The sequence below is a fragment of the Mesoplodon densirostris genome, chromosome X, assembly GCF_025265405.1.
Source record: "Mesoplodon densirostris isolate mMesDen1 chromosome X, mMesDen1 primary haplotype, whole genome shotgun sequence".
NCBI classification, from domain to species: domain Eukaryota; kingdom Metazoa; phylum Chordata; class Mammalia; order Artiodactyla; family Ziphiidae; genus Mesoplodon; species Mesoplodon densirostris.
In genome coordinates this window covers 5,636,014-5,648,431 of record NC_082681.1, presented here as the reverse complement: position 1 = coordinate 5,648,431, position 12,418 = coordinate 5,636,014, and the positions used below count along the sequence as shown (strand labels likewise).

The 12,418-nt window shown below is 49.7% G+C and overlaps 1 protein-coding gene across 3 annotated transcripts in view; it reads left to right on the top strand.

The window, feature by feature from the left end:
* The window catches only part of MTMR1 (myotubularin related protein 1), a 72,325-nt gene that overhangs the window by 35,231 nt on the left and 24,676 nt on the right, over positions 1-12,418 (top strand). For all 3 annotated transcript variants that reach the window (XM_060088126.1, XM_060088125.1, XM_060088127.1), the window contains 3 exons: positions 415-603; positions 9,665-9,850; positions 10,315-10,521. In XM_060088126.1, the coding sequence (XP_059944109.1) occupies positions 415-603; positions 9,665-9,850; positions 10,315-10,521 (582 nt within the window). The remainder of the gene's footprint in view (positions 1-414; positions 604-9,664; positions 9,851-10,314; positions 10,522-12,418) is intronic.

Here is a 12,418-nt window from a genome sequence, read left to right as displayed (position 1 = left end):
AGCTTTAGATTTCATTAAGAGACTGTATATTTACTTTGTACTCATATGGCCACGTATGCCACTGTTGAGATCCAAAGGTGTTTTTAAATTAGGAAACAAAATAAAACTAGTCAATCAAATAGAAATGGGGCTTGATGTCAGTCATAGTTTGACTTAGTCTCTGGTTTTCTTAGAATCATAGAATTTTAAAGGTAGACGGGGATTCTTAGAGCTCATTTAGTCAGACTTCTTTCAGCCTGACCCAAACATTGAGTCCCAGGGCCACTATCACGCTGTCCTCAGGCTGACTCCTCCCCTTTGAGGAAAATATGCAGCAGCAGCTGTGCTTGAGAAGGGAACTTGTTTTCACTACCTGGTTATTAGAGCACATATTATTTTAGGACCATACTAATATTTATGGCTTTCAAACACTAGGTGTTGTCTTGGATTCATCCAGAAAGTCAGGCAACAATTACCCGTTGCAGCCAGCCACTTGTGGGTCCCAATGATAAACGCTGCAAGGAAGATGAGAAGTACTTGCAAACGATAATGGATGCTAATGCGCAGGCTCACAAACTCATCATCTTTGATGCCCGGCAAAACAAGGTCGCCAGCACCAACAAGGTACATTATCGATACTGCTGCAGAAGTTTTTCTTCTGTACTGTTTGTAAATCATCATGCCGTTCAAATAGCCCAGTGAAGGCGAACTCTTGCGGTGTAGCCCACAGCTGGGCCTCCTGGGTCCCTAGCCCTCGGGAATCCTGTCGTCTCATTGCCCCTCCACAATCCTGTCTGCTGAACTAATTAAGTAAAGACCCAGAAAGAGAATGATCGCCTAGAGAATCTAGTAAGTATTTTAATGAAAGGATCCTGAGGCCCTTGGAAGTCCCTTTAACCTGTGAACTATGGTGATTACTTGATTAATTCATACCTGCCTGAAGTTCTGTTAGATTGGAGTCAGCTATGTGAAACAAGGCAGATACACAAAGTTGCCATCTGCACCCAGCTCCCATCTGATCCCCACCAGCTGAAGAGGCCCAGACTGTGTGGTCAAGCCTCCAGTACCCTCTTTCCAATGGGAAGGGCTCTGAACGGCGTCATTTCTGTTTCCCACAAATGACTTGCTGAGAGTGTGGTCCTGCAGGCAGGCCTCTGGCAGTCAGAGTCCTGACCCCTCCACAAGGAATTTCAGGTATGAGGATGGTGGGGACAGCCCTTACCATCGCATGCCTACCTGACGCTCAGGTAATAAACATGCAGTGAGCATGTACTAGGGACAAGGTGCTGGGGGAAACACCAGGACAGACAAGGCTACACGTAGGAGGTGTCAGCTCAGTGTTCCAGGGGAGCTCGTGCCACTGGGCGAGGCTTCACAGAAGAGGTGACATTTGAGCTGGCCCTGGATGATCAGCGGGAAGAGACGGGCACGGCATTCTAGACAGCACGGGACCCCTTCAGTGGTGTGCCAGAGCATGTCATGCACGAGAATGGCAAGAGGGGGGGTGTCTGAGGGTTCCCCTGCAGTGTCCCCCTAAGCAGTGCTTGGGGGTCTTTGTTTCTCTTGGCTGCTTGTGCCCCTTCTTTGCTCACTGATGATTCCATCGTTGACCACAACCTCCAGAGAGCCAACGTCTTGCGTCCCCCGTTCTACTCTCGGGAGGATCCCTTCCCTCCTACTTCAAAGAGCAAACAAGCCGTCAGTTGCGCCCATGGCCCTTGAGGCACGTGCCTGCCATGGGCCAGGCGCACAAACTGCCAAGCAGCCCCCACCGTGAGGCGGATGGGCGGGGGGCGTCCAGCGTGCTCTGCAGGAGCGTAGAGGCAGCGTGGGTGTTTGTACCTGACCGTGGGCAGTTACTGTATCTCTCTAGACCACGATCGCCTCATCTGAACTGGGAGTGGCAGCACACCTCCTTCCTGGAGTGGATGTGAAGGTTGCGTGGGTGCCTGTCCCAGAGAAAGCTTTCGGGTCAAGTTCGCCATCTCTGTTACTGACCCGGAGTGGATGGCCCCATTCTCTCGATTCTCATGACATCTCTGCCCTGGACCACTCCCTCTCTGCACCCTGGCTGGCCCAGCCTCCTTCACTGCTTCCTCTCCCTCTTCCCAACTGGCAGATGGCAGCACGCCTGGAACCCAGTCTGGGGTCCTCTTTTCTCCTTTGCCCAATCTCGCTGGGCTATCTCCTCCAGTGCCCTGATTCTCAACACTCCATATGTGTTCAGTTTGCCACCCAAGTTTCTATCCTGCTCTGATCCCTCCTGAGATCCAGATGGGATTTCCATCCCGTCGCCTGGTTGGCATCCCCTCTTGGCTGTCTCCCAGGTAACAAAACCTCAGTGTATCCAGAGCAGCCTAAGAGACAGGGTAGTGAGCACCCTCAGCTTTGTGTTCAGTTACATGTGGGGTTTCCTCCCTGCTCTGCCACTTAGTGCTCGATAGAACCCTGAGCAAGTTACTTAACCTCTCCAGAAGCCTCTTCTGTAACAGGGGAGGTGACAGTCTCTCATGTAGAGGGCTGCGTAAGGATTGAAATTGGGTGAGGAGAATGCACAGTGCTAGGTGTATCAGTATAGGATGCTGAGAGGCTAGCCCCACCCTGCTCCGGGGTCTGGCCTGGCAGTGAGTGGTGGTGTCAGCTACTGGGTAGGGGAAGCTGGGAGAGGACCAGGGTGGGGAGAAAGATGGGCAGCGCGTGAGCTTCCTGAGTTGCTGAACCAATGACCACAGACTTGGCGGCTTAAAACAGCACACATTTATTCTCGCACAGTTCGGGGATCTGGCAGCACTGTGCTCCTTCTCAAGGCTTCCGGGGAGATCCAGTCACTGCCCCTGCCTTCCCACGGCCGCCCCCTCATTGTATCTCTGGCTCTTCTCCTCCTCTCTCTTCCAGAGGCACTTGGGATGGCATTTAGGGCCACCCAAGGTAACCACGTATTCTCACTTCATCTCAAGAACCTTCATCACATCTGCAAAGTCCTATTTTTTTCCCAAAAAAAAGTCACATTCACAGTTGCTGGGGATTTGGTGTGGATATCTTTGAGGGGAGGGGGGAAGGCGGCATTTGTCAGCCTACCATGGGGAGTCACCCTTAATTAGCTCCCCTTGCTCCCCACGCCTGGCGGATTAGTGACCCCTGTCAGTCTTTCTCCATCTCTGCGTACTTCCTGTCACCACTGTAGTACTGTCCCCAGGAAATAAAAAAAGAAAAAAAAATGAGAAAAGCTACATTCACAGAGGCAATCTCTAAACATCCAATAGAGCAAGGGCAGTGCATTATATTTTATCCCATGCAGAGGAGACAGGAGCAGGACACCAAACTGCACGTCTAGAATGATGTTAACTATAGTGGTGTATGTGTCTAGGAACCAGACAAGGATAGTTATCTGTCCAAGTTCCCATTAGCTCTTCTATATGTATCATGTCATCTGCAAGTAGAGAGAGTTTTGCTTCTTACTTTCCAGTCTGCATGTGTTTTATTTCTTCTTGCCTAATGCCCTGGCAAGAACCTCAAGTACCATGTTTTGCTTTTTTTTTTTGAAGATCTAATTGGCTTTATTAGGCAATTCATGAATCTGGCAGAATCCCATCTAGCACCCAGCAGGGTACTTACTCTCTAGGACCATGTTGAATAGAAGTGGTGAAAGCAGGAATCCTTGTTTTGTTCCTAATCTTAAGGGGAAAGCTTTCAGTCTTTCACCACTGGGTATATTAGCTGAGGGTTTTTCATACATGCCCTTATCAGGTTAAGAAAATTCCCCTCCATTAGTTTGTTGAATGGTTTTATCATGAAAGTGTATTGGATTTTCAGAGGCCTTTTCTGTATCAATTGAGATGATCATGTGTTTTTCCCCCCTTCATTCTGGTAATGTGGTGTATTACATTGGCTGATTTTTGTATGTAGACTACTGTAATGGAATGAATAGCATCTTCCCCAAATTCATGATCATCTGGGACCTCAGAACGTGACCTTATTTGGAAATTGGTTCTTTGAAGATGTAATTAGTTAAGATGAGGTCAGACTGGATTAGGGTAGACCCTAAATCCAATTATTTGTGTCCTAATAAGAAGGTGATGTAGAGACAGAGACAGAGGTAAAGTGGCCATGTGATGATGAAGGCCAAGATTGGAGTGATGCAGCTACATGCTAAGCAGCCCCCAGGATTGCCAGCAGCCACCAGAAACCAGAGCCTCTGGAAGGAACTTACCCTGCCAATACCTTGATCTTGGACTTCCAGCCTCCAGAGCTGTGAGGGAATCAATCTCTGTCGTTTTAAGTCACCTGCTTTGTGGTACTTTGTTATTGCAGGCCTCGGAAACTCATATAACCGCCTTACGTTTCTGGGATAAATCCCACTTGGTCTTGATGTATAATTTCCTTAATATGCTGCTGGATTCAGTTTGCTGGTACTTTGTAGAGGTTCCCTTCAATCCTGTCTCCACATCATGGCCAGAGTGATTTTCTGAAGGTCCAGCTCTGTGTGCACCCTTAGTGCTTTGAGGCAGTGACACCCCGTTCCTGAACAGGGCCTCTGAAGCCCTCCAAGCAGCGGGCTCTTTCCTTTTGGCCTCGCCACACCTCCCAGGCCCACCTCCCAGCTATGATAGGTGTCTTTTAGCTCCTTAAGCATATCCCAGTCCACGTAGCTAACCACTACCCCGTCCTTCGGATGGCACTTCGAATGGCACTTCCCCAGGGCGGTCTCTCCAGATGAGAGGAAGCCTCCCGTGCCGTGGCACTCTGCTCTTTCCTTTCTGTGGCCCTCAGCACACGGCGGATTCCTCATTCAGTGTGCGTCTTGCCCCTCGACCATAGGCCACATGATAGCAGGGACTGGAGGATCTTGAGCACAGCTGGATCCCCAGAACTGGGCCCTCAAACAGTAGCTGCTCCCCGACTGGAACAAAGAGCTGCTGGCTGGTGGGCGGGGTCATCTCTCAATGGAGGACCCGAGGGTGAGTGGCATTGTATGTTAATTCAAAAGTCCAGACTCCATTATGGAGGGTTTCAAGTCAGCTTTCTTCTTGAGAAAGTGAACATGCAGGCAAGGAATTTCATTTTAACCTGTTGTAGTTGAGGAGCCTGTGTGGGGACGATAAAGCTCTGGAGCTCAGAAAAAGGTCAGGTTGGAGGTCGAGTGGAGGTTGCAGCCTTGGAGGGGAGGGGATGAAGTTACCCAAGGAGACTAGGTCATGTGAGCAGGGCCAGGCACCAGACCGCCGGAAATGCTGTCTGTGGAGGGTGAGAGAGGAACTCAGTGAAGGAAAGGGTGCTCCAGGTGGTCGGGAGGAGACCGCAGAGAGGAAGGGAGAGGTCCCAGATGCCAGGAGAGGAGGAATGTCCAGGAGAGAACTAGGGGGAGGGGTGTCTTAGCTTGGACAGCTGTAACTAAGTATCATAGGCTGGGTTGCTTATAAACAGCAATATTTATTTCTCAAAGCTCTGGAAGCTGGAAGTCTAAGATCAAGGCACCAGCAGATTCAGTGCATGGTGAGAGCCCACTTCCTGGCTGTAGACAGCCCTGTTCCTGCTGTGTCCTCACACTGCCAGAGCAGAAAAGGGCAAGCTCTGTGCCGTCTCTTCCAAGAAGGGCATGAATCCCATTGTGAGGCCTCCTCCTTCATCACCTAATCTTTCCCAGAGGCCACACATTCTAACACCATCCCATCGGGAATTCAGGATTCAACATGGGAATTTCTGGGGATTCAAACGCTCAGTCTGCAACGGGGGGAGGTGTGTGGACTTCCGAGTCTGAGGGCGTGGGAAACCTGTCCTGACACTTGCTGCCTTTGGCCTTTGGGAGTTGCCAGCCCTCTCTGAGGCTTTGCTTTTCTCACCTGGGAATCCTCCCTGCTGCGTAGGATCAGCATCCCGGTGGGCCTTCACCAGGCGCTGAGCAGCTGGCTTGAAATCATAAACCCCTGAGTCCATCCTTCAGCTGCCTCCGTCCCAAGGGGTGTTAGGCTTTCTTCTCCCTGAGGGTCGAGGATGGCCCTGCCGCCACTGCTGCTATGAGCTGATCCTTGGGGACTTGGGGGCCAGTGGGGAACAGTGTCCAAACATCGCTGGCTTCCCTCTGAAACCCTGCTTTGCCCCCATAGAGAGAGGTGTGGCCAGAAGGTTCGAGTCTTTCAGAACTTTCTGAGCTCCCTCCCCCTGTTCCTGCTGGGGTATAGGCGGGGCCCCTTCTCACTGCCCTTCCCCCTCTTCTGTGTCCAGACCTCCGGGTGCCTGCTCTCTGTCCTAGCATGGAGTAGGCACTCATGCTCTTTTTCTCCCATGACCCCATTTTATGATTGTCATTTGTCTTGCTTGGAGCTTTAGTAATCAGTTTCCAGGCAACAAAGTGGCTTTAACTACATTCTCCTGGTTAACACCAGCCCTGAGCACGCATGCCCTCCATGCTGCCCCAGCCTCAGGTCTCCCTCAGGGGTCCCTGCCCAGCTCGGGGCTTTTCAAGGTAGGTGCTGGGGGAGGTCATAATACATCAGTGCCCGAGTATGGGGGGCGCGCACCGAGCCTTGCACGGATTAGCATTCATTAAGATCGTTTATTTAGTTAGTATTTAATCCCCACAGTGAGCCCCTGGAGGCTTTCCGGTGAGAAAGCTGGGCGCAGAGAGATGGAGAGGACCCATAGCTACTTGAGTGGCAGACCTGGGATGACGAACCCATGCTCCGTGCCACCAAAGCCTGTGCCTTTAACCCCTCGGCCAGCACTGTCTTCAGTGGGCACCGAGGATATCCTTTATGAAAACATCATCCTGCCACGCAGGCAGGACCAAGCTCTAGGCTGCTTTGGCCACAGTTTGTGTTCAGAGTGTTCTGTTGAGTGAGAGCGCCTCACGTCATCCTGTACCGGCCAGAGGACAGGCGCTTCCAGACCCGACGACGACATCTTCTTTCCCCGCCAGTCGTGTTTGCGGCTCCTGAGCTCGAGCAGGTCCTCGGCCCCTGCTCCGCCCCCGGTGGCTGGGCTCCGGTCCCCGGGCATGGCTGTGGCACGAGCTTGGGGCACACTCCCCTGTCCCCGCCTCCCTGCCTGGCCGCCCCCGGCCCACACCCAGGCCCCTGAGCAGGACCCCAGGCTCAGGCCCCAGGCCCCGGGCTCCTGCTGGGCTCCCTGCCTCCCCTGGGCCCTACAGGGGCTGGGTCAGCCCTTTACAACTTTTTCTCTCCTGGATGGCCCTGCCCCACGCCCTTCGTCCTCGACCCTTCTGCACAGAACACACCCAGCCTCAGACGGGAACTGCCCCCCACCCCGTCCCTACCTCCACGCCCCGGAAACTAGGGTGGCCTCCCTGCTGCGTCCTTCCCAAACCCCCTGCCGGCTCAGCCCGCCCTGGTCCTGTGCCCACTCCTTCCCATGAAGTCTGTCCCAGCTGTGCAGATAAGCCTTCCCTGGAGTCACTGTCCCCGTCCCCTCACAGCTGGCTCCACCGTTCCCCTACCCCCGTGCCCATCTGGACCTGGACTCTTCCCGGTAAGGCCACCGAGTACCTTCTTGTCACGACCTCACGAGCTTTTGACACAGTGGGCAGCCTCTCCCTTTTGACAGACTCTCTCCCCTTTTCTCTTGATCCTCCAGTCTTTGGCTGCTCTCATCAGTCTCTTTTGCTCTGCATTCCCTAATGTCGGCCTTCCGCAGGCTCCGGACGTGACTGCTCTCCTCACCACACACGCTGTCCCTGAGCCCTGGAAGCCGTCCCCAGAGCTGCCGCCCTGCCCCTCTTCTGTGCTCCAGAGCTGTGCGTCCTGCTCCCGAGATAGCTCCACCCCTCAAAGCCCAGTGCTCTGTTCCTCCTCCGGAAACCAGTCCACAGTTTACAGTTCAGTGCCTTCTAGTCTATTCACAACGTTGTGAGACAGTCACCACTATCTCATTCCAGAACGCTTCCATAGCCCCAGATGGAAACCCTGTGCCCACTGGCAGTCGCCACCCATCCTCCACTCTCCCCAACCCCTGTCCCCAACCCCTGTCAGCCACTAATTTACTTTCCATGTAGATTTCCTTCTTCTGGACACTTCATACGAATAGAATCATACACTGTGTGGTTCTGTGTGCCTGGCTGCTTTCACTTGGCCTGACGTTTTTACGGTTCCTCCATGTTGTAGCATGTATCGGTACTCCATGCCTTTGTGTGGCTGAAAAACAGTCCATTGTATGGACACAGCACAGTTTATCTGCTCATTCATTGATGGACATTTGGGTTGCTTCCACCTGATACCCATTGTGGATATTCCTGCTATGATTTGTTGTGTACAAGTTTTCATGTGAATACCTGGTTTTAGTTGTGTGGGAATTGGAATTTCTGGACCAGATGGTAGTTCCGTGTTTAACTTTTTGAGGAACCATCAGACTTTTTTCCACAGAGACTGTACAATTTAAATTTCTACCAGCAATGTATTAGGGTTTCAATTTCTCTATATTCTCATAACAGATGTGTTTTGGATGTTGACCTCTGCAAAATATAAGCTAATTGTAGACCAGATTTTGTTATGAGATTACCAAGGGGTGAGCCGTATCCCCCTTTTTTGTTACATTTGCACTTTATTTTACTTAAATTACTTAAATAAATCTCACTGGGATTTACAAATTGTTTTATATAGAAGTTTTGTGGTAGTACAACTTTATTTTTTTAATATTTATTTATTTATTTATATTTTCGGCTGCGTTGGGTCTTTGTTGCAGCACACGGGCTTTCTCTAGTTGCAGTGAGCAGGGACTACTCTTTGTTGCAGTGCGCGGGCTTCTCGTTGCGGTGGCTGATCTTGTTGCAGAGCACGGGCTCTAAGCACATGTGCTTCAGTAGTTGTGGTGCGTGGGTTTCAGTATCTGTGGCACATGGCTCAGTAGTTGTGGCTCATGGGCTCTTGAGCGCAGGCTCAGTAGTTGTGGCGAACAGGCTTACTTGCACCGCGGCATGTGGGATCCTCCTGGACCAGGGCTCGAACCCGTGTCCCCTGCATTGGCAGGCGGATTCTTAACCACTGCATCAGCAGGGAAGTCCACAGTACAACTTTTTTATTCAGATAGATGGTAGAACATTTTAAAACCCAATTCGCCTTGTGTAAGATCCAGTTGTTAATCGTTTTTAAAACTGATGATGGGTAATGGAAGATTGTTGTGGGTTGAACTCTGTTTCCATTAAAAAAAATGTGTTGAAGTCCTAACTCCTGGTACCTGTGACTGTGGCCCTGATTTGAAATAGGGTCTTTGCAAATGTAATCAAGTTAAGACGAAGTCGTATGGAATTAGGATGGGTCCTAATCCAGTCTGACTGGTGTCCTTATAAGAAGAGATACAGACACAAGGAGAAGGCCATGTGAAGATGGGGCAGAGATTAACGTATCTATAAACCAGAAACACCTGGGGCCACCAGAAGCTGGAAGAGGCAAAGAAGGATCCTCCCCAAGAGGCTTGTGAGGGAACACGGCCCTGCCAGTACCTTGATTTTGGACTTCCAGCCTCTAGAACTGAGAGAGGAGAAATTTCTGTCACTTTAAGCCACTCAGATTGTGGTACTCCGTTCCAGCAGCCATGGGAAACTCATACAAGGATGTAGGAGGCTTATTATAAACAGATGAGTTTGTTGCTTCGTTAATGGTCTCTATCTGGTTAACACTAGAAAGAACAGAAAAGTTAACTCAGATGAACTGACATGTATCTTTTGTTTTCACAGGCAAAGGGTGGGGGCTATGAAAGTGAAAGTGCATACCCAAACGCAGAACTCGTCTTCCTGGAGATCCACAACATTCACGTGATGAGAGAGTCGCTGCGAAAACTGAAGGAGATCGCGTACCCGGCCATCGACGAGGCGCGGTGGCTGTCCAACGTGGACGGGACACACTGGCTGGAGTACATTCGGGTACAGAGAGGGCCCGTCCTTTACGTGCTTTCTGCTTAAGATTTCTCTGCAGCTGGGCCATAAAGCTATCTGTCTGTGTCTATCTGGGTGGTTTCTTAGCATTGCAAGTGAGTGCATCTTTGCTGCGTACTTGGGCTTTCATAGTTTCCATGGGCAGCATCCAAACTGTGGTCTTTGTTGGGGGGGGCTTTTGTGACATAACAGATAGAAATAATGCTTGCCTCAGATCAGGTTTTTAAAGTACTTTATGGCCCTTTGATAAAGGACCCTATTTACTACTGTAGTTTTTTCTTAGTGTAAGTTTCTCGTTTTTCCCTCCAGATACTAACATTTCCTAGTGATTCTTAAATTGATTGCATTCTTGCTTGGTTCATTGACCTGAACTTCCAGTGTTCTCCACAGAATTCTTTTTGCTGTAATAGAAATTAAATGTAGCCTGGTTTAATGTGCCTTCTTTTCTGAAGATGCTTCTTGCTGGGGCAGTAAGAATTGCTGATAAAATAGAATCTGGGAAAACCTCAGTGGTGGTACACTGCAGCGACGGTTGGGACCGAACATCCCAGCTGACGTCTCTGGCCATGCTGATGTTGGACAGTTATTACCGCACCATTAAAGGATTCGAGGCTCTCATAGAAAAGGAGTGGATAAGCTTTGGACATAGGTTTGCACTGGTAAGTTGAGACAGTGAGGTGCACACTTCATTATTTTGCTATATCATATGCATATTCGTATCACACATTACACATACACTCACACACACACACACACACACACACACATACACACACACACACACAGGAGATGGCTTTGTGCTCTGTGTGAGACCTGAATTGCTATAAGAGAATGCCATGGACCTCAGCATTGTATGTTCCTGGCAGGGCAATCGTTTTTTTTTTTTTCCTATGTAGGTATCCCTTTATTTTTGTAAAGAATTAAGGTAAAATTCATATAACATAGAATTAACCATCTTAAAGTATATAGTTCCATGGCATTTAGTGCATTCAGTATTGTGCAACCACCATCTCTGTCTAGTTCCAAAACATTTCATCACTCCCAAAAGGACACCTTGTACACATTAAGTAATCATGCCTCATTTCCCTCTTCCCACCAGCCCCTGACAACCACTAATGTGCTTTCCATTTCCCTGAACTTGCTTACTCTAGATAACTGACATAAGTGGACTCATAGAATATTTGTCTTGCTGTGACAGGCTTATTTCACTAAGCACAATGTTTTCAAGGTTTATGCATGTTATAGAACCTATCAGACTTTATCAGTAATTCCTTTTCATGGCTGAGTGGTATTCCATTGTGTGGATATACTGCATTTTGTTTATCCGTTCACCTGTTGGTGGACACTTGGGTTATTTCCATCTGTTGGTGATTGTGAATAATGCTGCTGTGAACATTGGTGTACCAGATTTTGCCATACAAAGTACCATAAGACTGGGTGGCTTAAACAGAAATGTATTGTCTCATCATTCTGGAGGCTGGAAGTCCAAGATCAAGGTTCTGGCAGGGTTGGTTTCTCCTGATGGCTCTCTCCTTGGCTTGCAGACAGCTGCCTTCTTGTTGTGTCCTCACGTGGCCTTTCCTCTGTGCACACACATCCCTGGTGTCTCTCTGTGTCCAGACTTCCCCTTCTTATAAGAACATGAGTCAGACTGGAACAGCCTCATTTCAACTTAGGGCCTTTAAGGATGTGATTCTCTCCCAATGCAGTCACATTCTGAGGTACTGAGGGTTAGGACTTCAACAGTGCTGGACACACAGTGGTGCTCAGTTACGTGTATCCTCCAGTTTTAATCTTCTAGTGATCTTGCGAGGCAGCTGCTACCATGGATAGATGGGGAAACTGAGTGTGAGCTATCTGCCAAGGTCACCCAGCTATTGAGGGTACAGCCAACCTTCAGGCAGGGGTTTCAAGCCTGTGGTCACTCACCTGCTCGGTCTGTCTACTGTTCCTTCCCTTGAGTTTCTGTGGATGAGCTCCTATCTGAAGCCAATTTCTGTCCTTGCCCACCTGTCCCATGATCCGGCTCATGGATGGTTCCTGCCTCCATCTCCCCTCTCCCCTTGATTGTTTCCATTGATAGAAACGTGCTGCTACTTATCCCACCCTAAAACCCAACCCTCTTGACTGTACTTCCCCCTCCAGGTGTCACCCTGAACATCTGCTCCCCACTACAACAAATCTGCACAAAACTAGTCTGTTCTGGCTCTCACTGTTTCTCTCCTGCTGGTCTCTCTTGAACCCGCTTCAGCCAGGCTTCCTCCTCACTCCTCCACACCTTCGCCCTGCCACTGCTCTTGTCACAGTCACCAATGGCTGCCACTCTGCTTCTCCTATTTGGCCTGAGCATTTGATACTGGTGATTGCTCCCTTCTTCTGCAAACACTTTCTTCCCTTGGCTTCTAGGTGGCTACAACCTTCTGAATTTCCTTCTACCTTCTGGTCCTCCCTCTCTCCCCAACTTCTTTTTTTTAACACCTTTATGGGAGTATAATTGCTTTACAATGGTGTGTTAGTTTCTGCTGTATAACAAAGTGAATCAGCTATACATATACA